Source organism: Acanthopagrus latus, chromosome 22 (genome assembly GCF_904848185.1).
Source record: "Acanthopagrus latus isolate v.2019 chromosome 22, fAcaLat1.1, whole genome shotgun sequence".
NCBI lineage: Eukaryota > Metazoa > Chordata > Actinopteri > Spariformes > Sparidae > Acanthopagrus > Acanthopagrus latus.
The window spans coordinates 2,671,559-2,699,176 of NC_051060.1; the positions used below are offsets into that span (position 1 = coordinate 2,671,559).

General features: G+C 42.8%; 1 protein-coding gene across 2 annotated transcripts; it reads left to right on the forward strand.

The window, feature by feature from the left end:
- LOC119012133 lies at positions 1-27,529 on the forward strand. 2 transcript variants are annotated; one of them, XM_037085639.1, is made up of 23 exons: positions 1-333; positions 1,745-1,831; positions 3,822-3,945; positions 4,039-4,141; positions 7,288-7,401; positions 7,483-7,599; positions 11,244-11,404; positions 11,568-11,714; positions 13,059-13,161; positions 13,438-13,566; positions 13,785-13,967; positions 15,349-15,602; positions 15,919-16,836; positions 17,388-17,478; positions 17,615-17,722; positions 19,471-20,904; positions 21,846-21,968; positions 22,050-22,178; positions 23,647-23,839; positions 24,062-24,186; positions 24,626-24,816; positions 25,351-25,484; positions 25,588-27,529. In XM_037085639.1, exons 1-23 carry the CDS (start codon positions 315-317, stop codon positions 25,818-25,820), a joined length of 5,220 nt encoding a protein of 1,739 aa, XP_036941534.1. In that variant the 5' UTR covers positions 1-314; the 3' UTR covers positions 25,821-27,529. The 2 variants fall into 2 exon arrangements, with proteins under 2 accessions (XP_036941534.1, XP_036941533.1); XM_037085638.1 differs by having other exon boundaries at positions 2-333; positions 17,382-17,478.
- Positions 27,530-27,618: the final 89 nt, after the last annotated feature.

A 27,618-nucleotide genomic window follows, 5' to 3' on the forward strand; every position in this document is an offset into this window, starting at 1 on the left:
GCCGGGCCTTGTCTCCGGTCGCTGTCCGTCCCCCTCTATGGTGTCTCCGCCCACACTGCTTTATAAATGAGCTGAACAACAGTTAGCGTGTCAACGGACTGCGCTCACACAGCGATACAGAGTGGACACAACATGGCGGAGAGAGGCTGTGAGCAGCCGCGGTCCCCCCCGTCCTGCCCGTCTTCCCGGTCCAGGTCTCCAGCACCGCAGTAGACCTGTTTAACGTGGACTCAGGTCTGTGGGAACGGTGAGGCGACGCTCTGACGCCACAGAAGAAACCTGCTGTGAAACGAGCCGCTGGAGAAGAACTAGAGATGAGCCGACACGCAACAGGTAAGACAAGTGCAGCAGCGCCTCCATCTTTTATCCACAGACATTGATGTGGCGGGAAACAGGTTCAAATCAAACCACAGCTCCTGCTTCATAGTCTTCATCACTTCATCAGGTCACAGCTGTAGTCTTCATCACTTCATCAGGTCACAGCTGTAGTCTTCATCACTTCATCAGGTCACAACTGTAGTCTTCATCACTTCATCAGGTCACAGCTGTAGTCTTCATCACTTCATCAGGTCACAGCTGTAGTCTTCATCACTTCATCAGGTCACAACTGTAGTCTTCATCACTTCATCAGGTCACAGCTATAGTCTTCATCACTTCATCAGGTCACAGCTGTAGTCTTCATCACTTCATCAGGTCACAACTATAGTCTTCATCAGGTCACAGCTATAGTCTTCATCACTTCATCAGGTCACACCTATAGTCTTCATCACTTCATCAGGTCACAGCTACAGTCTTCATCACTTCATCAGGTCACAGCTACAGTCTTCATCACTTCATCAGGTCACAGCTATAGTCTTCATCACTTCATCAGGTCACAACTACAGTCTTCATCACTTCATCAGGTCACAGCTACAGTCTTCATCACTTCATCAGGTCACAGCTATAGTCTTCATCACTTCATCAGGTCACAACTATAGTCTTCATCACTTCATCAGGTCACACCTATAGTCTTCATCAGGTCACAGCTATAGTCTTCATCACTTCATCAGGTCACAGCTATAGTCTTCATCACTTCATCAGGTCACAACTATAGTCTTCATCACTTCATCAGGTCACACCTATAGTCTTCATCAGGTCACAACTACAGTCTTCATCACTTCATCAGGTCACAACTATAGTCTTCATCACTTCATCAGGTCACACCTATAGTCTTCATCAGGTCACAACTACAGTCTTCATCACTTCATCAGGTCACAGCTATAGTCTTCATCACTTCATCAGGTCACAACTATAGTCTTCATCACTTCATCAGGTCACACCTATAGTCTTCATCAGGTCACAGCTATAGTCTTCATCACTTCATCAGGTCACAGCTATAGTCTTCATCAGGTCACAGCTATAGTCTTCATCACTTCATCAGGTCACAGCTACAGTCTTCATCACTTCATCAGGTCACAGCTATAGTCTTCATCACTTCATCAGGTCACACCTATAGTCTTCATCAGGTCACAGCTATAGTCTTCATCACTTCATCAGGTCACAGCTATAGTCTTCATCAGGTCACAGCTATAGTCTTCATCACTTCATCAGGTCACAGCTATAGTCCTAATCACTTCATCAGTCCACTGTCCACACCGAGGAATCTACTGGACAAGTTCCTCCAGTGGCCACACTGTGACAAGTGGTGGAAATAGTTTTTGGGTGTGTTTTCAATCAAATTAATTGTTTCCCTCAAACCTCTCAGGCAACCTGGAGCCGGGGCAGGAGTGTGTTCCCTCCCTGCCGCTGCCTGCGGATCATGTGCTCACCTCTGGAGCTGTGCTCTTCCCTGGTAACTATTAATGCACACTGCCCTGCCTTGTCCACAGGCTTCATGTACAACAGTGGATTACATTACAGGCAGCTCAGGAGTGATCAGGAGTACGAGGTGTTAGTTGATGGAGAAGTTCACTCAAAAATGAAAGCTCCTACTACTCCTCTACTTGTCCACAGACACATCTGGAGCTTCACAGCAAAACGCTGCTGCAGCATTCTCCTAAGCATTCAAGCTCAGAATTTTAATATTTACAATATTAATGAGGTTATAATACAAACTCGTTTTCTATTAGTGAATAAACAAGCTGTTCTCATCTTTGAATCTTAATTTTTGGGGACCTGTTCCTTTCAGAGTTATTTGATGACAGCTGACGTCAGCCTTTAGTGTTGTAGTATTGAAGTGACAGATGGTGAGAACACTTCTTGATTAAAGTTTTTAGATGGTCCAAAACTATCAGAATGACAAGAACTGAATGCATGTGTGAGGCTAAAATGCTCTTAACTCTGTATGGATTCCAAAATTGTATATCTTGATATAGCTAATTTTATATCCTGATAGATAAAGATAAATATAAATAAGCCCATGCACTATAAATAGTATAAGTGTCTTTAAGTGGTAGAAAAGATTAGATGTGATCGAGTTGCTAGTAACAACTTGTTGGCAGCATGTTTAGCAGATTACCGTTGTCTGGTCGGTGTCTGATGCAAAATTATGGAATTCTATTTCCCCCTTTTCGGCACCAAAACTTCTTGGGGTTCTGCTTCTGTACCCGCATCTGATGTAACCTTACTAGTTACATTATTTTCATCTTCCATTGCGCTCTCCTTCGTCTCCGCCATGCTGCTTTGCCTCTATTAACTCTCGAACGACCAGTGCCATAAATGAGTCCTTGCAGGTGACGTAAAAATGCCACCACAAAACAGTAGCGTTGCTGCAGTTACATTCACCTTCATACAATAAACTTGTTTTGAACTCAAAATTTGGATATCCGACGGTCATTCCGACATTGAGTTGTGCTTTACATGGCGTATTGAATCTCAACCCTAGTGTACATTAATGGTAGTGTAGCAATAGTGCTAAACAAGTAGCCTACATGTTAAAATTACGATATAAACAACAGAGGGTTATATCCTCCAGTAGACATTTTTATATGGCACTGCGATATTAGGGCTGCCCCTAAATCGAATTTTCATCATCATCGCGATATGAACAGATGTGATAAACACATGGCAAAAGACTGCCTGACACACGATGAATAAGAAAAATCATTTTGTTTACATGCGCCATGCATGCACCATGAGCATGCCAACAATTAGCCTATCAGATGGAGCCCTGGGTACAAGGGCCAATCAGATTAAGCCCCAGCCAGCCATTAGCTTCCCTGACAAAATTAACAGCATCAGTTTGGTGGTGATTGCTAGGTTAGGATGGCTGAGGGAGTAGAGAGAAGTGATGAAATTGTGGCCGATGAAGATCTTGTGGTGAAAAGAAACAGCTGGGAGTGTGTGCTGTGTGAGTATGTATGTATCCACGAAATAGGACGAAGAAGTGTGCACCCTTGATCACGCTATTAAACAGGTAAGGCAGTAAATTACGGGATGTTTTTAACTCCAACGTGAACGGGTCAGAGAGCTGTAGGTGTGGATAGGTGCGTGCGTGCGTCCTGCAGCCAGCGACACCACGGAGAAATGTACCGTCTGTGTGCATATGCGCTGCCACAATTAGTGAGGGAGCTGCTATATGGACTTATTTTACATTCAGGAGAGTCGACGTGTGACAAACACAGGTAGGCTACCACCTGCAATACAACAATAAAGACCTACATGAACAATTCAAAAGTAATGTTAGCCATCATTAACTGTATAGTTAATAATATGCAGATCGCAGATTTTCCTCATATCGTGCAGGCCTATACGATATATATCGTAATATCGCATGGCTCTAATTCCAGAGAGTCCTGTGCATGTGACACGATTGTGTGATGATCATGATTCTGTCTGTACAGGTGCTTTTGATCAACATGGCTTCCCTCTGATCGTGTTCCCAGCGGATGGACAAGCCAAACTCTCCTCAGAACTCAGCAAAGCAGAAGTGGTGGACTTCATAAATTACTTTCTGTGTCTGCACAAGTATGTAGAGTGAGACTGCTCATTGTGTATGTGTATATGTGTGTGCACGGGAGTAGACTGTGTGCTGATGGTTGGATCATCTCTCTCTGACAGTAAGAAGCAGGAGAAGGACAGTCTTGTGTCAGTGGTGGCTGATCTGAGGCACGCCTCGCTCCAGACGACCAGGTTCATCTCTGAGACGCTGATTCTTCTCGAGGTACAGTTGTAGTGGAGGGCACCATGTGCTGCTGCTGGAGATGCTGCTTCTAGTGTGATTGAAATTTGTTCTCAAACCAGACATCCATCATAGATAGTTAAATATAGTTAATGTTGGGAAATATACTGTGTGTGTGTGTGTGTGTGTGTGTGTGTGTGTACATGTGTGGTCATGTGTGCATGCTTACAAATGAATATCTGACTGCATTTGTGTGTGTGTATTAAACTGACTCATTGGTAAATTTGGCTCTGTGTTGTCCCACTTGATCTCGGTTGCCACCGTGATGGTAACCGGGTTGGTCCTGGTAACAGACCGTGAGAGTTGATATAATAGTGATTCAGCTGAGGCTAACCTCACATTATCATGCTTCTCTCTGCAAAAGAAATGTACTATGTCACCATTTGAGTGACAGCAGTCAACTATGAGTCTTGTGAGCACTTTGGGAAGTTTTTGTGTGTTTGTGGTCAAAAATGTGTCTTGTGGAGCAGTTTGGAAAAGTGGATGCGTTTGCCTGCCTCCAGATATTTTTCCTCTCAGTTTAATGGGACTTAATGTGGCAGTTGGTCGGTGTTCCTGTCAGTTAAACACCTACCGAGCCAAAAGATTTTGTCCGATTGCCTCCAGATATCCACTGTAACACCAGCATGAGTGTACCTACAAGCTAGTGTTTTGGGTTTTTTTTTTCTGCTGGAGAGAAAATAGTGGAAGGGAGCGTGAGCTTTGAAAAAGTGTGAAAATTGAAGATTTTTGAAGATTCCGTAATCTGCTTGAATGGGGGAAAAAATGGCTGGAAAAACTTTTTTTTTTTCAATTCATTGGTTGTGAATGCCTCCTGCATTCACAACCAGTGAATTTCTTGAGAGCTATCGGGCCTTGCCTGCACAAGTCCAGGCGACCCCATCACACGTTCTGAGCCGTGCGCAAGACAGACATTGACATCGGTCACCAAGAGGCAACAGGTAAAGAGCACACAAATACTCCCTGGCCCCCAAAACATATTGAAACTAAAAGGATGATGAGAAAAAATGTTCATAATGTCAATAGGCTAGCCTTTCACACCTGCCATACTTCCCATTAGTGGGGGAGAAAAGTGGTCAAATGTCTAGAAGGTTTTAGACAGGCCAGGTGCTGATTAACATAAACCCTAATTACAAAACAGGAGTTGGGTTACAGTTGGGATTATTATTTATTTTTTTATTTATTTTTCCTTTTAAACTGGTCTGACTCGCATCTTTAACACAGTGTACTTGGGCCTATTAATTAGCTCATTCTCCTTTCTATTAGTTAGACTAATCAAAATATATGGGCACAAAATATTGTTCAGGATATAAGATAACATTTGTGTAGTTTCACTACATATACTGCCATTCACCCACTCCCTTCCTGTACACATAAAAAATGTATTTTAATCTCGGAGGTTGTGATGAGCCAAACAAGTGGTGGAGTGCTCAGAACAGAATTCATGACAGTCTTTCCACATCATTAGTGGATGATTGTGGGAACTGGAGCTTTATAAGTTTTATCCATCTGGTCTCTGATGCTTCACAGTGTGGTTAGTGATACAAAGACAGGGTTCTCCCCAGAAATTTTTAGTCTAGTGGCGCTGTTTTCAAATTTCACAGTCAGCGACACGCAACGCGCGGGGGGGAGCTCTAGCATGTTGACTGTTTTAAGTACCAATGGAGGCCATTTCCTGCAACTTCAGCCTTCTCTAAATATACCACTTACAGAGACATTCATCAAATGAAAATAGGAAATAAACCCCCTTAATTTGAAAATGATAGTGTGTGATAGACTGTGGAATAATGGCGCTGCACCACTGTACTGCTAGCTCAGCGCCGTTATTCCACAGTCTGGGGAGAACCCTGAAAGAGCTCTCTAAAGTGACATTTTCAGCAGCTGCTCAGTACAGAGACGGATACAGAGACAAACTCCCTCTTGTCTCTTGCAACCATTAAGCTTGCAGGCACTTTTGTTTTGATTGTATCACTGAAATACTCAGTTCTGATTAGGCTGTTGCCTCCTACTCTTTCTCACAGTAGTGGTGTATGAAAAGAGGTTAATAAATCATGTGATGTTTTTTTTTTTTATTTTTTTTATAATTATTAATGTTCTGACCAGAGAATTTAGAAGATGTTGATAGTGGCGATCAGCTTTTCCTCTGTGTTTAAAATTCTTCAGCGTAGTCGGGTGTTGTAGAAAATGACTGCAGTTGTTGGTTAGGACATTTGAACGATATTTCTCATTTTTTGCTGCTGGGTGCCTTTTGAGTCTTTCAGTGGAGTTGTTCAGCACCAGCATGTGTTGCTGAGGTTCACTTCACATCAGTAGCTTTTCAGTTTGTATGTGGAAACACACTGATGAGCTTGTGATTGTCCCTCTGCAGATATGATGACTGTAGCAACAAAGTGAACCAGTGAGACCTTTTTTCATGTTTTTTAAAGGTGTGTGTTTTTTTTGTTTTTTTTTTCCTCAGGAAAGTAGACAGCAGTAAGGGGGGAGAGAGATAAGCAGTCCCAGCTCAGTGACGCACTCAGCTTGTGATTGCCATCTTGACTTTCTTGCAGTATAAGGTCGTACAACATTTGTTTTGTTGATTCAGAGAGCTGTAGTCTGAGTTCAAGTACAATACCAAGTGTGTCACGTCTGTGGTCATAGTGGAATTCCTCCTGTGGCGGTGGGTGTCACATGCATAGCTGGTCACATGTCTGGTTATTTAATAGAAAAACCTCCAGGGAAATTACATTAAATGAGGGCAATTATGCTGCATTTTTCCATACAGATCAGCAGCTCCACATAGTTTCTGTGGTCTGGTTTGCTGGCCTGGTGTCAACATTTATTATTGAACAGTGACTGACAACATGATGTGCAGCTGCACCATATCAGTGAATTCATTTGGTAGCCGTGCTAGGTGTTGCGTTTTCTGAATGTCAGAGTGTTTTGGTTATTTAATTTACTTTTGAGGGAGTGGATCCATTGTTATTGATGTTTGACCTACCTTGCCCTGTGCTGTTTTGATCTGGACCCTTCTTTAATCCGTCTCAGTGAAATACTGAATTGTTGGAATGCTCCTTAAGTCTGATCGAGCAGCAAGAGCACCAAGTTGTTTGGTTCAGTGCTGATGTAAAGACAAGTTTCCCTTCTAGCTGCACAGGCGGACCGTCCACGGTGTGTACATCATTCAGCCCAAAAAGAAAGACACTGTGAAGCTGCTGCTGAAGCTCCTGGCTCCGTCCCGGTCTTACACTGCTGCTTTTAAGGTAAAGGAAACGAAACGCGCACGGTAGCCTCGGGTTTGTTTTAAGTCTGACCTCAGTAACACTCATCTCATCCCTCTGCAGAAAGTCCTTCTGAAAGAAATCTCCGAGCTCTCCAACTACATTGACAGAAGCCAGCTAACAGTGCCGCTGGGTGGCTACTTTATTTACTGTCACCGGAGTTGGGCTGCCTTCATTAAGGTACTATATCCAATAGCTGTACTTTTAACTGGCCTCCCACTGGGGGGAATCGTTCAGCAGTGCAGCAGAAGTTTTGAGTTGACTTATGTTACAGTTTTGAAGTTCTTCACAGGTGGTATTTCTGTGAATGAAGCCTTGGGCCTTTTATGTAGCCCTGATTATGCTAAAGATCACAATTCTTCCTGATGTGTGTCACCAACTACTTTGCAGATGTCGTTTCAGATAATCGCATTTAAAGGAGAACTTTGGTCGTTTTTAAACAGGCAGCTTCATTGCTCAAGCTACCCTTGACTTGCCAGTACCAAAGACGCAAACACATTTGGTCCAACCATTACAGGGCTCCTTGAACGGAGCGTTAGCACTGACAGCTAACAGCATAGGGTCAGAACTTTACGCTGTGTTTTAACTGTCTTAGCATGCTCCACATCTCACCCAAAAAGTCATGCAACATCAGCGGACACCTTACAACACAGCACTGTAGCGTGTATGACTCAAAATGAATAAAAAAGTAGTTAAAACAGTGTGTTTGTGCAAGGAGCTGCATACCGGTTTGTTGACATCCGTGTCTTCCGGATATACTTTATCATTTTATATGAAACATGACGTGTCTTTTTTCAGCCTTTACGTCGATTTCTATACTACATATGAACAAATGACACAAACTTGTGTTCTGCATCATGTTGATATAACCACGTGGAGCTGGTTGAAAAGACATGATGTTCAGATTGAATATCAAGCAGAAACTACTGTTGGAATCCCAGCTGTGCTCACTGGCTTAAACAAATAATTCCAAAATTTTTGTGCAGTTAAAACAACGTGAGGATTTAAAAAAAAAAGGTTGTTATGCCGTATAATTATTTGTCCAAAGAGATTGTTAGACTTCTGTAAATGTTTCCAATAAAAACTCAACCCTCTACAAGTCAGCCATTCTGAACAACAACTAGCCAAAGCTGTGAAGCTGTCTTATGATCAGTCCGAGGGATTCACACAGAGGAGCGTTGTGTGTTGCTTACGTGTTAGTGAGCACACAAAGATCAAGATTAAGTTGTCCAGAGGGAGATTTGTCTTGGACAAAAGGCTGTCACATAAAAATACTCATACAGTACATACATCACCAGACATAAGCACATAACGCAATACAGTGAGTGCCAAATACATTCCACCCCTCCCCCTCGTCATACCCCCACCATATGGCCTGAATTCAGGAGATTTGCAGATATAGGGATGAAATAAGTCTTTATATCTGTTTGAGGTATCTTCTCTTTTATTTAACTGGGACCCTGTAATGTTATTTAAAAGTAATTCTGGGACCGCATTTTTTCGTACTTCGTGTTGGTCTTAAATTTAGTTCAAAATGGTCTTAAATGGGTCTTAAAAAGTCTTAAATTTGACTTGTTCAAACCTGCAGAAACCCTGTATTTACATTGTAGATCTTCACTGCAGGCATCAAAACTATGAATGAACACATGGAATTATATAGTAAACAAAAAGTGTGAAATAACTCTGAATATGTTTCGTATTTTAGATTCCTCAAGTAGCTACCGTTTGCTTTTTTGACAGTGCTGCAAACCCTTGGCCTTCTCTCAATGAGCTTCATGATGTAGTCACCTGAAATGGTTTTCATTTAAAAGGTGTACCTTGTCAGGGTTCATTTGTGGATTTCTTGCCTTCTTAATGGGGTTGGGACCATCAGTAGTGTGGTGCAGAAGTCAGGTTGGTACACAGTTGACAGCCCTATTTGACAACTGTTAGCTGATTGGTTCTTGCCATAATATGGATTCTAAGTAAAGAGAAATGACAGTCCATCATTACTTTAAGAACTGAAGGTCCTTCCATCAAGCGCTATGACGAAACTGGCTCACATGAGGACCGCCCCATGAAAGGAAAACCAGGAGTCACCTCTGCTGCTGAGGATAAGTTCATCCGAGTCACCAGCTTCAGAAATCACAAGTTAACAACGCCTCAGATCAGAGCCCAGATGAATCCCACACAGAGTCCTAGTAGCAGACGCATCTCTACATCAACTCTTCAGAAGCCTTTATGTTTTTTTTTTTTGTTTTTTTTTTAATAGCAGCTAATGAAAAGCAACAAGCAGAAGAGATTTATTTGGCCCGAGAAACACAAGGAATGGACATTAAACCAGTGGAAATCTGTGCTTTGGTCTGATGAGTCCAAATTTTAGATCCTTGTCATGTCTTCGTGCGACACAGAAAAGGTGAACGGATCGTCTCTACATGCATGGTTCCCACTGTGGAGGAGGTGTGATGGTGTGGTTGCTGCCTTGCTGGTGAGACTGTTGGAGATTTATTCAAAATTGAAGGCACACTCAACCAGCATGGCTACCACAGCATCCTGCAGCAACATGCCATCTCATCTGGTTTGTGTTTAGTTGGATCATTTATTTTTCAACAGGACAATGGACCCCAAACACACCTCCAGGCTGTGTAAGGACTATTTGACCAAGAAGGAGAGTGATGGAGAGGTGCGCCAGATGACTTGGCATCCACAGTCACCTGATCTAAGCCCAGCTGAGATGGTTTGGGATGAGATGGACCGCAGAGTGAAGGCAACAAGTGCTCAGCTTCTCTGGGAACTCCTTCAAGACTGTTGGAAAACCATTTCAAGTGACTACCTCATGCAGCTCATCGAGAGAATACCAAGAGTGTGCAACGCAGTAATCAAAACAAAGGATGGCTACTTCTATCTTCTCTATCTTATCTATCTATCTAGTAAATAGTCATGAAATTAAAGAAAAAAACAGTAAATGAGAAGGGGTGTCCAAACTTTTGACTGGTGGTGTATATGATGGAGGCTGAGCTCTGCTCACTTGGTCAGGAGATGTTTTCATTTGTGAATCCATTCATGAGAACCGTCCAGGCAGCCTGCGTCTATTGTTTGTTACCTTGGTGAAGCTTGTGCAAATGCCTCGCGTAATCATCTGACCTTATTAGCAACTGAAAGGAGTACATTATACATTCACTTATGTTCAGCAGGGTACATGACAGTATTCATTAACCACTGCAGCTCTCTGCCTCAGATCTATTTAGGATACAACAATAGTCTCCACTAGAATTACACTAGAACTACATTTATTTAGCTTGGTGGGCTCATCACCTTGAACCATCATGAGAATGATATTAAGACTCTAAAAGGAAGTATGAACATAGTTAGAGCAGCCATGTTTTAAGCTTATCAAAAGTAAAAGATGTAAAATGGTAACCATAAAGGCAAAATATGAGCTATAACAACATAAATGGGTCATTCCATACCAACTCGCCTAGAATTTCCCAGTTCTTGTCCTGGATTTTCTCAAGGAAATCCCTGTTGGAACTTGTATTAATTCATAGGACCTTGTAAAATCCTACAGCTGTACTCCAAATACTTTCAAGTTATGAATGTCTTTAAGTTTGGCCCTCTGAGCTAAATTTGAGCATTTTTGTGATTCTCTGTATGTGTATTCAGCACCTTATTTTTCACTGGACTGGGTGACATTAGATCATGAACATCCCAGAGACCATCCATTAATTTAGATAGTTGTCAGATCAAGTTTTGGGTGAGTTGGCATGGCAAGACCCATTTTAAAAAAAAAAAAAAAAACCATGAACCATCCTGCTCTGACTATGACCCTCTGCTGCTCCTTGCAGGAAATTGATGCGTTTGTCCAGGAGTTCCTGTCTGTGGTCCAGCGGCTGCCCTCATGTATCTCCACACTGCATGCTCTGTCCAGGCTGCCGATGCCCTCCACCTTCAGTGAGCTCCAACACTTCTGCTCCACTAATGAAGCCAAGTTCCAGCAGCTCAGGAGGTCAGGCAGGCGTGCGTGCATGCGTGTGTGTGTGTGTGTGTGTATATACCTCAATGTTGATGGCTTCTGTCTTGTGATATCTCAAATGTGGCTTAGAAGTAAACTCTCAGCCCACTGAGATATGACAAACTATGAATATTTCTCTGTATGTGTTGGTGAGCAGGGAGCTGGGGCTGAATGAGCTGCTGAGGCACTGTGAGACTGTGGTGGAGAAGCTGCGTTACCCTGAGAAGGATCCATGCTACCAGGCAATGGCTGGCACCGCCCTCTTCACTTACACCGCCTTTGATATGCTGCAGAACCACAGCAGGTAGAGCAGGCAGTCGGCTCCTCCTGTGCTCAGTCAGAAAAAAGACCATTGAGCTCACATGCCTTCACCATAATCCTCTGTAATAACAGCTCCCACACATGCCATACAGCAATGTTGCAATGATCCTCTGTTGCGCAACTGCTACACAACATTGCCAACATTGAGTTTTAAGCTTTCAGTAGGCTGAAAAGTGTTAATCTACACAATTACAGCTGGTATTTATGCCATTCTAGTTTGAACATTGTTGGAAACATTTGGAATAATGCAAGTACACAACAAGGTTTAGTCGTTGTGAACCTTTTTAATACAGAATTCAGTTTTTGGGGGGGAAATGCTCAAATGAACAACATTCATTTTATGAGTGTAGGAGGTGGAGGGGGAGTCTGTAACCATAAACGTCGCTTCCATGTGATTCTTCACAACAGCAGTAAATCCATGAGTAGCAGCCACACATAGCTAACAGTTAAGAGCTGCTGAGCTTTTTTCTTGTTCTGTTGTTGTATGATGATTGGCACCCAGTCTAAAGGTGCATTAATTCTACCTACTGTGAGAAATAGAGCAGAAAGAAACAAACGATTTAAGAGGCATTGGGTTATTTATACAGTATTATTAACATGATATCAATATTTCATTTTTGGAATACCAGGGTCATATTGGCGCCACCCCTGACATTAATGAGAGAGAAGTTTATGCGTGGTAACGCTGTGTTTCATCTGGTGGCCTGTAACTATAACTCCCAAGAGGGAGTCAGAGTTAGGGAGGAATTCAGTCAATGAAACAAAACATAATAGGATAAAACTAAAACATTACCTTGTCTGTAAATATTTGGTCAGACATTTAGACAAATTTAACTCCTCTCTAATGTATATTCCCCCTCCAGCTCCAGTCAGGCAGTCAACATTACAGAACATAAAAACCCAGCAATGGAGGTCACCTCCACGGATCACTGCTGCAGTCACATTGATAAACTGGAAAAAAAATAAATCCACTTTTTAATCCTAAAAGTTAAAAAGTCACCTCTGAGTTCTCATTCCATCAGCAATAGGCCGTGGTTCAGAGCAGTATCTGATGAGGCTCTGGATCTGCACCAACTCCTTCAGAGCTGGAGGTTCTGATCAGCTGAGCAGCACCTCTGCTGGCTCTCGAATACTTTCACTGACCGAAATTGACTTGCTGTGGTTGTCTGTCAGTTTATACACTGTATGGAGAAACTGTTGGATACATCTCTGCATATGAGCTAGTTTCAGTTATCACAAGTCCATTATTCTTGGTATATTTGAAGTTGTTAAGGATGAGGGATGATGCCACCTGTAAGGAAAAGATGTTTTTGTGTGTCTATTTCAGGATAACTGCAGCTGTGGACAAAGTGGAGCTGTTGTGGCAGCAAGCCTTTTCAAAGGCCCGTCTCCAGCTGCAGGTGTTCCAGCTGCGAGAGGATGCGCTGCAGGTGAGTCAGTAGCCCAACCTGTTTGGTGAGCAGTATAAATGACCTTTGGTGTGTTGGTTCACTTGATTGTTCAACTCATCTTTTTTTTTTTTTTTTTTTTTTATTTAAAGAAGACTAGAAACTGAAAGCACAAACCAAATAAAAAAGCAGGTTGTTTGAATCTAATCAGTTATTTTCTCTACAAGGTACAAGTTACAAGGTATGAGGTGTTACCTCAGATGAGCAGTGTGTCAGAATGTCTCGCTGGGTCTGTGAACTGAATGTGTTTCCTTACAGATCACAGAGCAGATCCTAACTCTTCAAGAAGACAAACTCCAGCCCTACAAAATGGAGATTGCCAAGGATGCTGCAGGGGCAGTGACGTTGGTGTCTGAGTTTGAGGCTTCCATTCACACTCCTGCTATGGTACTGACGCATTCTGAACATCTATCAATTACTAATTCACTCTCACCAGTACTCGTGTCCTATTACTAGCACTGATGATAAACAAATATTCTGTCATGATCCCTATAATTTGATTAATTATTTTTTTTTTTAAGTACTGTGGCTCTCTCTCTCTCTCTCTCTCTCTCTCTCTAACTCTAACTCTAACTCTCTCTCTCTAACTCTCTCTCTCTCCCCAGGCACTGGTTCGGTGTGCTGAGGATGTGATCAACACGTTGGCTGAGATCCTGCCATGTGACGGTCAGACCAGGGAGCCCTGGGTTCTGGATCTGGAGAGGCTGAAGGAGAAAATGCACTCCACTGTGCACTTAATTCTTCAAACCCTCAGAGCCGTTTCCACCTACCATCGCAGCTACAGCAAGGCAAGTTGACGGTGTCTGAGGAAAATGACGAGAGCTCAGTGCTGTCATCTGAAATTGCCCTTCAGCTGCAGTGTCAGTTTAGTTATCATCATGATGAAAATTGTGTTCACTTACAAATTGAAGCACTTAAAGCAGTTGAAGTGTAAACACAGTCAACAAGGCTGAAACTTGAGACAGCCCAGCTGTTTACAAACAAGCTGTTCCCAGCTGGGCCTCGCATATTTCTTAACCAAATGATATACAGGCTCACGTATTGCACAAAGAAAATATTGTCAAATTATTTTGTAAAATTATGAGAATGATAAAGGAGTAGCATGACATCATTAAAGGAATATTCCGGCGTAAATTTAAAACAAAACTCACCACCCGAGGAGCCTCTTTGTTGTGGGGAAGCCCTGCGAGTCGATTACCAAATGCAGTAGAGTTCCGCAGCTCAGTGAATATCATTACTGCGGGACTCTACTGCACTCGGTAATCGACTCGCTGGGCTTCCCCACAACAAGGAGGCTTCTCGGGGGGCTGAGTTTTGTTTGTCTTTTCCGACAAAACCGGCAACGATGCTGGGACCCTGTTTCTAATGTTGCTGAAGTTTGGTGCTGTTCTGAGCATTATTTGCGGCTTTTTGATGGTGATTTATACTTGGACTCATTTACAGCAGTGTATTGTTGTTGTGCGGACGTTTCTGAGGATGCTAAAACTACGTAAGCTAGCGGTCTGCAAACTTTATTTCTCAAGGTGGGGTCGTACTCGGTGTCAAGGTGTGTTAGAACATGGATTAAACTTCACCGCAATATCCATTTAATATCTACATGCAATTAAGTATTTACAGTTGACTGTAAATTTTCCCAAGGCCAGTTATTTTAATTTTGTTGACAGTTTCTAACAGTCAGGAGTATGTTTCTCATTGAAAATATGCTGAACTAAATAACTTGTAAGAAGTGATAGAATTCCATTAATACTACACAAAAACAAACATAATGCTGTGTTTTTATGGGCCAAATTGCAAATGTATTTCATGAATAAATTAGTCAATGAAGAAAATCACAAAGAATATTATGAATCTTGCAGAAGGAACATGATCCATGATCTGTTTAGGTTTTTTCCCCCCGTGATCAATTATATTTTGATAAAATGGAAGGAGGGAAAGGCAAAAGAACAAAAAATCATTCTGTCCAGTGAGATCTGATTTCTGTTCATGAAGTGTCCTCTGGCTACAGGACAACTGTCAGAAGAACAATAGCATGGTTGGTGTAAGTGAAGTGTTTCAGAAGAAGTTATGATGTCTCTCCCATTTAAGTGAGAGTACAATAACAGTACAAATTGTGTGAATGTGTCAAAATAGTGTAACGCCTCCTGAAGCTGTGTCCTGCTACTCCTCCAGGCCAGGGGCTGGTACAGTCTGGTCCTTTGTGAGAACTTTCTCCAGGAAATGCTGTCAGGAGTTAACGGAGACGCTGCTCCCAGCCAGAGGCAGAGGAGGAGCTGGAGGACGATCCCTACGTGGAGGCTAAAACTCTCCTCTTTTCTTAAGAAGAATCCTCCTCCAGATGTGGAGCAGCTGGTTCATCTGGCTCACCTTTCCAACATCATCCAAGATGATGAGCTCCAGCAGGCGGGCAAGCAGATGTCTCAGCGGTGAGAGAGCAATGAGGTTATCAGGATGGGGCTTTGTTTTGCCATCTCAGTGTGTGAAATATTAGTGCATTTGATGGCTGCCTAATTTTCACATAATCTGTAGCAGCTCCTAAACAAACATGGTCCTGGCTGATACAGTGACTCCTCATACATGTTTGGTACCTGCTCAAATGGAGGAAAGCTTTAATTTCAAAAGAAAATTGACTATATACATGCATACATACTGTACCATGATATATGATCATCGTACATGTAACAGTATGTCACAGACATTGTTGAGGCTTTGTCAGACAAATGTCTGTTTTTCCTCCATCAGGTGCATGACTCTGAGGGAACTGCTGATTTCTTCAGGACCAGTGGCAGTCGCTCACCTCCAGTTGGCCTTGCAGTGGCAGTACGAGTTGTTGCGGAGCAGCCATGTAAACCATTCCTCTGCTGAGGGAGCTACAAACAGAGCAGATAAAGGTGTTACCAAGGAGGTGGCCCATCTTCTGGAAATATCTTCATCAACTGCAATTTCTGCGATGGTGTCAACAGAGGGCAAACCCCCATCCCTTAGCTCATTCGACTCGGGCTTCGATGGAGCAGCAAGCAACCGGCTAGAGGCCTGGGGAGGGAGGGAAGGAGCGGAAGGTCTGTCTAGATCAGCTGGGACCAGAGACTCTGCGGATCTGAAGCTGGCTCAACACTGCTCTCATGAAGAGAACTCATGCAGTGTTTCAGACTCTGAAGATCACAGACAAGAGTTTGATTATGGTTTTGTGGGACTCTCTTCCAGGGCCAGCGTCCAGATCATTCCCAGAGTGACCATAGAGTCACTCAACTTTGAGATCAAAGTGAAGCGCTCAGCTGCTCTACCCAGTAATCCTTGGCTCAGCCTGCCAGTAGATGATCTGGAGAACTCCTACACAGTCACCATTACACAGAACCCAACACCACAGAACAGAGACTTGCCAGTCCACCATCCCTCAGAGTCCCACTCTGCTGCCAACCAGACATGCAGGTGTCGAGATCAGCCCAAACAGACTAAGGGATTGTCTCTAGGGCCACAGAGCACAGACTGGACTCAATCACAAAGCACATTGGTGGATCCAGAGCTAAGTCCCATTCACAAGATCCTGTCCAGCACTATTACAGATGGAATAGACCAGTCCCTGTGCACCACAGACGGGGTCCCCACTCTTCTCTGGGATTCTTATGACCTCCATGACCAGGCTCAGCATTCTGCTGATAGGTAAACATGGATTTACGATGCTGTCACTTTCTCAAAAAATCCACTTCAGATGAATTTGAATGCAACCTGCACATTTACTTCTACCTTAACTGTGTTGATATGGTGCTTCCACTGTGACATTACAGTGATGCCGATAAGTGTTAGAGGTAACTTACAGGTTTTATACCGATCAAGACCAAGAAAATAAAGAAAAAGTTTTTCCGCTCCAGGCATGACGACGATGATTTGATTTATAAGACGTTTATACTCAAGGAGGTCACACAAATGACTCTTTCTTGTTGGCCTGCGTCTAATGATTTAATATATCAGTTGATGGTTGTGCCATGTATAAAGCACAGAGGAAATTAATACAACTTTCCAGGTGTCAATGGCCATGCACTAATCCTTGTGCTATGATTATGGAAAAAAAGAACAAGCTGCAGACGAGGCTGTTAGTCATTTGTTGAATGTATATGTCCCAATTATTGTGTTATAGAATTTGAATTGAATTTGTACTGGAAGATTGGTTTGGTTATCAAATGGCATTTGTCATGCGCTTTGTCCAGCCCAAGTGATGTGTCCCTGAAGGACTGGGATGTGAGGGAGCAGGAGGGATTGAGGGAAGTGGAGCAGATCCTGCACAGGGCTGATGACATACTGGAGGTAAGAAATACTGTTGTTGAGCAATTGCATGGTTGATGGCTACCATTTCGGACTGCAGCTGGTCTTAAAAGACTATGAAATGTCTGATGCCCATCACAAGTTACTTGAGCAGTCCAGTACCCGTGTTGCTTTGCAGAAAGAAGAACGTGTTCTGGCTCAGGAAGCAGTGCTAGATGCTCTGCTTAGGTGTGAGGAGCAGAGCAATCAGTGGCCACCATGGGACAGGGAGGACCAGCTCAGTGCGGTATGTCAAGAATCTGCAGATCAAATCAGGGATGTGACTGTATGGTGTTATCACTGACCTTAGGTTACTTATTACAAATGGAACTCCTCAGTTGCGATCAGCATCTTCCTTTTCCAAACCTCCAGGATGTTTTTCTGTAAATTATTTGCTCTACAGTTTTGCTACCTGAAGTGTTTTTTGTCTTGAATTTTGGGGTCATACCACTTATTACATTTTTCTTGAAATTCTTCCAAATGCAGAGTTAATTTCCCAGAGGCATTGAAGGGAAGGACTTCATAAAGTGGTCAAAAGTTCAGTTATTGACTCAGTACCCTGGCTGCTAGTAGTTGGCAGTTTAAGTTAATGATTTTCATTTTAATCGCACACTGTCGTCATTTGATGGTTTCCATATTCTTCTGGTCAGCAAAACTTGAAGACACTTTGTTCAGTTTTTGACAATGAAATATCCCTTTTTTCAATTTACATTTTTAAAATTAATGTATAAGCATTACAGATCTTTGTGTAAATTACCAATGATTCATGCTCTCATCTATCACAAGATCTCTTCTTTCACAGCAGAAAAGATCATATGTGCTAGTTTATAACAGGCTGTTGTACAACAGACTCACAGATGCTTTAACATTAATGTTGGCATGCAATGAATGGTTTCCTGGTTTGCCTTTAGCTGTCACTGCTCCCTTCTCCTTCTTCATTTGGTGATCTGTGCTGCGCCCTCTACTCTTTGTTGTTTATATAAGGTGTGATACTGTCCATAGATTTTAGTAGACGACAAATATGTAGAATAATCATTAAGGACACTGATGCAGTCCATATTCATGAAAATCAAAAGAAATTTTTTTTTGTAGTGAGGTCATATAAAGTCCATATCTATAGTGGATCTGTTCCCGACTGTAATCACTGATCAGCACAGCCTCAGTTTGGAGAAGCAGAGAGCCGCTCCAGCCCAGACGCTCAGCTTTGTACTGCAGTGAACAGAGTCCAGAGAAAAAGAGAAATTTAACCACTTAAAACAAGGCTGTCTGTTAAGTTTTGTTTTTATCAAAAGTAAACCTCTGGTCCAGCAGCTGGGCCTCGCTCTGTATTCCGCCGCTCGCAGATCAGCTGTTGCTCAGTTGCACTAATGTGTAGGGATACGGAGGTTCAACAGTTGAGAAAATGTAGTGCCAAAAGAAAGGCCGGTCTGACGCGATATAAAGCGGTGTGAAATTTCCCTATACAACGTCCACTTGAACTGTTATAGATTTTTTAAGGTGAGCCTTGTTTTAGGTGGTTTATTTCTCTTTTTCTCTGGACTCTGTTCACTGCAGTACAAAGCTGAGCGTCTGGGCTGGAGCGGCTCTCTGCTTCTCCAAACTGAGGCTGCACTGATCGGTGATTACAGTAGGGAACAGATCCACTATAGATATGTACTTTATATGACCCCACTTCAAAAAAACACAAACTATCCTTTTAAATGAGTAAGGTCAGTTCTGCTAAACAAAGGCAATTATGTTTAAATAAAACAAAAATGGCAGATTTTTAAAATTTTGATTATTAAATGGCTGACTTGGTAGGTGTTAGTCATAAGGTGATGGTAGGGCAGTCTGCATACAAACCAACAGCAGTCCTGATGTAAAAGTCTGTTTTTATTTGCGTCCCTGTGCAGCTCGTGCTTCATTCGTCAGTCATTGTGATAAATGTATAGTGTCCAGTACTCAGTGTAAACCTGCACTGTGTGTTTATGATGCTTTCTCTGCTCATTTTTAAAGCTGTCTTCTAATGAGCTGGCTGATGCCGGTGTTCTTGGCCTTGAGGATTACCTTATCCCTGTGGAGTCCTTCAGCTTCGGTGAACCCACATCAGCTGCACATTCAAGTGAAACTAAGACATCTGAAGATGACGGCTGGTGCACTGCAGCCGCCACAGGAGCACAAACGGTAGCATTTCACAGCACGCCTGACCTGCTGACAGAGCTGAGAAATGTCCACGCCCTGGATGAGCTGATCATGGAGGAGAAGCTGAAGATCCAAGAGCTCAGAAGCTGCAAAGAAAATGAGGACCCTTTTGGGAGAAAACCCTCAGATACAAGTGGGCTGTTGAGTATCAGCAAAGATGGGGAGACTTTCTTGTTACAACTGGATAAGGAGAAAAGAGAAGTGGATAAGCTTGAGAAGAGTTTGGGCAAAGAGTGTAAAGTGAAGAAGCACCAGGACAGAGCAGGAAAGGTTGTAAAAAATTCTATAATGGAGAAAGCTAGAAGTGAGACTATGGAAGACGGAGTGCTCAATGATGAGCTTCTATCAGGGAGCTTCAGCAGAACAAATTCAACATCTTTAGTCCACAGTGATTCTCCAGCTCAGGACACCAGGGAAACTGAACATATACAAGCTGAGGCTACACCAAAAGTCCTGGCTCAGTTTCCAGATCCTCACTGTGAGGATCATTGCTCTGAAGCTGAGACATCAATATTTCAGAGAAGTACCTTAATTATTACCTCTAATCTGAAGAAATTTTGTGGCGAGGAGGCAGTCCAACCTCAGGGATGTATCGATGGGAGAGACACTGACGGACGTGCTGAAAACTCTACAAAACACAAACCAGAAGCTTCTTTAACCCCTGAAATGAGGCTAGGTGATAGAGAGTTTGACCCGGGTGGAAGATCACACCTTCCTCCTGTGCCAAAACCAAGAAAGGCTCTACTTCCTGTGAATGGTGACCTTGAAGAACTCGTAACTCCTCATTCCGCAGAGCTGAATCCAGCTCTGTCCGCAGTCACTCAACATCCTGGTTTTGTGCAACTTGATCTACAAGATAAACCACTCAATGCACTGTTAGAGACTGTGAGTTCAGCCAGCAGTCACATCTTGTTTATTAATGCAAATGTGAAGGAACACTGCAACAACAATAATAATAACCATGCGCTTCAAGAGCAGTGCAAGGTGTCGGTAGAGCATCTGTCTGAGACGTCCACTGACAATGAAGAGGAAACGTTGGGGGCTCGTGAATGTTCTTTACAGACTGATTCACAGCCAGCAGATGAGATCCAGACTTTATCTCCACTTCCGCAATCGGCACCACAGCAGCCTCACCAGCAGCTGGAGTTTGACTCCCCTGGAAGAGATGAGCAGAATGATGGTGTTACGAGGAGACCAGGCTCTCGGTCGGCTGGGATTCAGGCCCAGCCTAACGTCAGCCTGAGAGAGGTACACAATCTACTGTAATATCTGTAGTGGAAGTTGTGTTCTAACTTTGAGAACCTTCAAACTCAGTAGATATTTCATCATAACTCGCATTCAAAAATAAAACCTCATCATTTCCTCCCCCCATGCTGATGGAGAGTCAGGTGAAATCTCGTAGACCACAAAACATTTCTGGAGAGTCACAGCAAAACCAGCGTTGCAGCATTCCCTTAAACAACTGAAGTCACTGGAGACTAGTTTGAAAACGGAAAAAAAACATCACATGGCTCCATACAGCTCACATACAAGACTCCACATACCCCAAGAAGCCAAACTGATCTGAAAAGATGTTATTTAAACCTTCAATGTGCAGGCAAGCTCATGCACCCATTTCACACTATACTGCAGTCCCAGCTAATTCAGTTGTGTGGGAGAATGCTGCAACACTGTGATGAAGACATAAAATTCAACATTTTTAGATGTATGCTTATTCACTTTTTGTCTGAGTAGCGAATGCAAAAATGCAGATGGTTGTCGTGTGTATGTTCAGCACAGTGTCAGGATGTTGTTAGCCTAGCATAGCATAAAGACTGAAAGCAGGGGAACTGCAAAGGACAGTCTAGGCTCTGTCCATAGTTTAAACATACACCTACCACAACCTCTAAAACTCATTCATGAACATGCATGTGTGTACACAACACAAATATACATACATTTTAGGGATTCCTTTATTAAAAATGGTTTTCCAACTGCTCAATACTTGTGTGCAGCATCTCTGGCCACAGTGGATGTTGTCAGATAGTCAGTCGTCAGCTGGTCTTGGTTTCCTTACAGAGAGACTGTCACCTATTTCATTTTTGTTTGTGTTGGAGATGATTTTAAAAAAAAAAAGTCTTTCCTCCAAAAAATGTAAAATTATTGCAAATGGATGTGTTGTTTTTGTTTTTTTCTTAATGTGACTGCAGCTGATTGATTTCAAGACACCCATAGTGTTGGACACAGGCTCTGGCTTGATGAAAGCAGGATTTGCAGACGAAGACCTTCCAAGCATTATATTCCCAACAATAATTGGGATGCCAAAATATGAGGTGAGCGCACATGGAAGCATTCTGATTGTGAGGTTTTCTAGTTCTAGCCAGTCTTACTGATTCTGGGTTTTGTCTTGACAGGAAATAATGAATGGTAATCTTGAAAGGGAGACCTACATTGGACATGAAGCTCAGCACATGAGAGGAGTCCTGACTCTAAAGCATCCCATAAAGAACGGAATCATACGTAACTGGGATGAAATGGAAAAGGTTAGTATGTTTTTAGAGCAACACCCATCTTAAATCAGGCACGCTTTTTACTGAGCGTGTCACCTGGGAACATCACCTTTAACACTCCCAGAAGTCCGGTATTTTCTCTAGTCAGCCAGCTGCCACACAAGATGAGATGTCTTAAACTCTTTGATGGTCATCACATATCTTTAAGATGTTTAGACATTCTTACCACTTTGGATCATGAATTCTTCAAATACTGTAAGGTCATGCTTTAAATGTATTCACCGATCAGGTATAACATTATGACCACTGATGGGTGAGGTGAAATTGCACTGATTTATATTTTCCTCATGGCACCTGTTAGCGAGTTTGACAAGGGTCAGATTGTGATGGCTAGATTACTGGGTTAGAGCATCCCAAGAACTGCAACTATTGTGGGGTGTTCCTGGTCTGCAGTGGTCAGTATTTATCAAAAGTGGTCCAAGGAAGGAACAGTGGTGAAGCGGCGACAGGGTGCTTGGCAGCCTGGCAGCCAAGGCTCACTGATGCGCGAGGGCAGCGAAAGATGGCCTGTGTGGTCTGATCCAACAGATACGCTGCTGTAGCTGAAGAAGTTAATGCTGGTTCTGACAGAAATGTGTTAGAATGCACAGTGCATCGCAAGTTATTGCATATGGGGCTACATAGCCGTCGACCGGTCAGAGTGCCCATGCTGACCCCTGTCCACCGCCGAAAGTGCCAGCAATGGGCACATGAGCATCAAAAGTGGACCACGGAGCCATGGAAGAAGGTGGCCTGGTCTAATGAATCACGTTTTCTTTTAGATGCCGGGTGCGTATGCGTCACTTACCTGGGAAACACATGGCACCAGGGTGCACTATGGTAAGAAGGCAAGCTGGCGGAGGCAGTTTGATGCTTTGGGCAATGTTCTGCTGGGAAACATTGGGTCCTGCCATCCATGTGGGTGTTACTTGGACACGTACCAACTACCTAAGCATTGTTATAGACTGTGTACACCCCTTCATAGAAACGCCATTCCCTGATGGCTGTGGCCTCTTTGAGCAGGATAATGAGCTTGGCCACGAAGCAAAAATGGTTCAGAAATAACGGCTTTCATCAGCATGTTGGTTGTTCAATGGTGTGTTACCCAATAGATAAGTCAGTTTTTTAAATTGATTTTATTTTGATATTTATTATATTTCTGAGTAAAGTTAGCACTCAGCAGAGAATCCCCTCCAGCTCCAGTCAGCAGTCATTACAGAACAGTTGACAATGGCGGTCACCTCCACCAAATTAAAATGCAAATACATAGAAATGGAATAAGCTGTTGTATTTACCTGCACATGAAGACAGAGGCTGAGACACTCAGTGAGCACAAGGATAAAAAACCAAGGATACGCCCCTCTCTGCTCACTGTACCTGCCAACATTTAAGAGAAGCTGAATAAATCTGTTTGTGTCTGTAAATGTGATGACTAACTTGTAACAGAGTGTTATGGTTTTAGATTTGGCATCACACATTCCAGCAGCTGCGCGTGGATCCCGAGGACCACCCTGTTCTGTTGACGGAGGCAGCCATGAACCCCTCACAGAACCGTCAGCATATGGTGGAGATCATGTTTGAGAATTTCAGTGTTCCCTTCACATACGTAGCCATGCAGGCAGTTCTGGCACTTTATGCAGCAGGGAGATCCACTGGTAATGTGACTATTTTATGAATTCTTTTCATTCATTGTGTTGAGAAGATGCTCACGGCTGAACACTTAATGAAGTCCTACATTGAAAATGTGCTTGTTCATTATAAGAACGTATTTCTCTTTCTGATCAGTCTAATCTTGGCGTGTTTGAACTGTAACATCACGGCCATATTCTCCTCCCTAGATCTTAACTAAACTGTTGCTTTTGTTTGTCTCCTTAAAGGTGTGGTGTTTGACTCTGGAGATGATGTGAGCCACAGCGTTCCTGTGTTTGAGGGATACTGTCTGCCTCATGCAGTTCAGCGCTTCCCTCTAGCTGGTGGAGATGTTACAATGCATCTTAAAAAGGTATTCACATCCTTTTTTTGTTGTTCACAGTTTTGGGCTGTGATGTTATTGGGCAACAAATCCAATCAGCAGTGTGGTTGAAGACATTTATTGTGAAAAATAACAAACAAACCTGACTCACCAACACAAGATGAATGTGAATGAAATATACGTTATGGAGCACCTGACCCATAAGATTAAGGACTCTCCACACATCAACGACTGGATAAGGACTATCAAACTGACATCATCACAGGAACAAACTGTAGAGACACAGCAATCCAACATGTTCATTTTCTGATGTTTTGTTTTGCTTTGGGGGGAAAGATCCAGACACACTGACTGTGAACTGTGGTGTCTGTTGCATACAGAGCATCATGTCCTGTTATGTGCTGTCAGTTCACCTGCAGGCTTACAATTTGTAGGTTGTACAATTTAATTGACCATTGTGCTCTCACAGCTGCTGCAGGAACAAGGCGTGTCCATGCGCACCACAGCAGAGACGGAGATCGTGAGGGAGATGAAGGAGAAGTGCTGCTGTGTGGCTCTCAACTATGAAGCTGAGCTGAGTGCAGGGGGGTCGTCCTACACGGAGATGCATTACACAATGCCAGACGGACAGATTGTCACTCTCAGCACGGAGAGGTTTAGGTAACTGCGCAATGTGTCCTGCTTCATTGGACACTCGATCCACTCTGTTTGGTCTTTAAGGAAATCAATATTAATAGTGGAAATGTCAGACCTGTTCAAATTTACTTTTTTTTAATTGGAAACTTTGAAAACTTTGGTTTCTGCAAATTAACAATGTCAAACTTCCATTTCTTTTGACATTTGTTTCATGCTCAGGATAAATTATCACTCAGATCCTCTTTTCATCCAGCACCATCATGGGATAATATTATGTGTACACATACCTGCAGAACTGCTCATTTTTGAGCAACAAGCAGCAACAGATTTGGCTGAAGCTGATCTTAATCAGTTGGAGCTCACCAGTGTAGGGTTAAATCATTACAGTGTCCTCCTGGCTTGAGTGTGGTTGAATAATCAAGCTGCTCCCACTGGTGCTGCACACATGTCAGACTGTGGAGACAGAGCAGCTGCCTCTTTGGAGTGCTCACCATCCAGACAGGACTCCTACCTTTTTTAGAACAGACTCCTCAAATACGTTTCCCTCTTGTTCATCAGGGCCCCTGAGATTCTCTTTAAACCTGAGCTGATTGGGCGGGACCATTGTGGGATGCACAAGAGCATCTTCAAGTCGATCCTTAGCTCAGATATTGACCTGCGGCGCTGCTTCCTGGGAAACATTGTCCTGTCAGGTACCAGTTGACTTTACGTTGAGGGTTCCACAATGTTCACCAGTACATTACACTATGCTTCATGGTTTGATTTTTTGTGATTTTTTTTTATCACTTCCTGAAGGTGGGAACACACTGCTGGCTGGACTGCCTGAGCGGCTACAGGCCGAAGTCAAAGGACTGGTTCCCAGTGACATGTGGGAGAGTGTATGTGTCACGAGCCCCAAAGACAGAGACTTCTCAGTGTGGCGCGGTGGAGCGGTGTTGGCCAGCCTCCCCACCTTCAGCTCCGCATGGATCAGTCAGGAGGAGTACGATGAGTATGGGCCGCAGATCGTCTACAGGAAGTGCTTCTGAGACAGACCACTGTAGGTGTGCACGCTGTAATGAAATAAATATTAAGTGCAGTATGCCTCCATCTGTGATACAGTGCCATTGACTGGTCCTTTTTAATTATTTGTCTGTCTTCTTTTATGTGTTGATGTTTTTTTTTTGTTTTTTTTTGTGGAGACTGTTTTGCCCTTGTCATCAGTTTAACAACAGCGGGGTTATGATGACCTGCTGCATTTTTCTACTGTGATCCAACACCATGGCAAAGATGAAACGTGTGTTACTGCAACAGTCCTGTCTGTCCATGTTATTGTCCCTCAGGAACATTTAGCTGTCTAAAGTGTCCCGCTGTGGGAATGTTTTACTGTGTCCTGAGGATTTAAGCACAAGGATATTAATGTTTGTGGTTTAGGGACTTGAATTAAAGCTGGCCTTTAATTGATGTCTGGTTTCCATAATAAGTAGATGTGGGACATAAAAAGAAAATCTTATCAACTAATCTCAAATTATTGTGTGTATTTATACAAAATTTAAAGTTAATTCAGTGAAACAAATAATGTAATCTATTGGACGAGGTGATAGTTGCATCCATGCAGAGCTTTGCAGTGTTCACTGCAAGACTTGTTAAAGCTGCATGAAATTAACTTCATGATGGATTATCTGGGCACTGTTGGCAAAGAAACTCTTAAATGTTGTATTCATGCAATTTGCCAGCTTTTTCTCACTCAAAATATTCTGCTTTTTTGTAACAATTTTTACCCTTTTCCCCATAATATCTTGAATTGCTGTCATATTTTGTAACTCGTAACTTTACAATTTCAAAAGTCCAGTTTTTCTGTAGTGTTTTTTTATTTTTTTTTAGTAATACGACCTAATACACTCTTCTCCCCCTCCAGCAGTGGCCTGAATAAAACATCACTGTACACGTTTGCTGCTGTTGCTGCAGTAATGTGAACTGTAGAGGATAAAAGTGGAGTTGTGGATTCTTAGAATTTGTGAGTTGAGCTACTAAAGGTTTTTTTTTTTTTGCCACATTGATTCTCCACCTGAGCAGTGTTTTGGATTAGTCGGTGTTAGCATTAGTTGGTTAATATTGAAGTCCATGCGAGTGGGAAATGTACAGTCCAGTTTTGGCCTGGTGATGCCTGTCATGAGTGGATGATGCTACTGCTGCAGGTGCAGTGTTTGTGTAGTGTGCCAAGTTGAAAATTGAACTTTATTTTATTTGAGTGCAGTGTCTTGCCACTAATGTTCTGTTTTCCAAGATATCCTCTGATTGTGTGGTAGTTTGTAACACTTGCACAGTAGTGTTGATGTGGTGGAAGGTGTCCAGTCAAACTGCTGCATTTATCTCATTGCCATCACTAGTGGAAACCCCCTGTCAGTCCTGTACACTGAGTGTACTTTCTAATGTTTTCTATGCTGCATGGTATTATTGTGTTGCATGACATTCAGTGTCACCTCTTCGCATGGACTCACCTGTCTGCATGTTTTTCTTTGTGTTTCTGTAAATTGCCTCTCAAAAGGCAGGGGGTTAATCATGTGACTGAATGCTCAGCTCAGGACAGAAATGAAGTGCTCAGTGTGATTTGTTTACTAGCTGCAGTTTGAAGAAAACAGATCCTGCTCCTCCTCCGAGTGTACTGTAACAGTCTGCACTGACTCCAGCGACTTTTCACCCGGACCATGCTATTTATTTATAGTCCTGTTTTTTAAAATAAATATTCTAATCATCATTTTGTGTCATTCCACTCTGTTCAGCACAACTTATGTATATGTACGTACAGTGGGGCAAATAAGTATTTAGTCAACCACCAATTGTGCA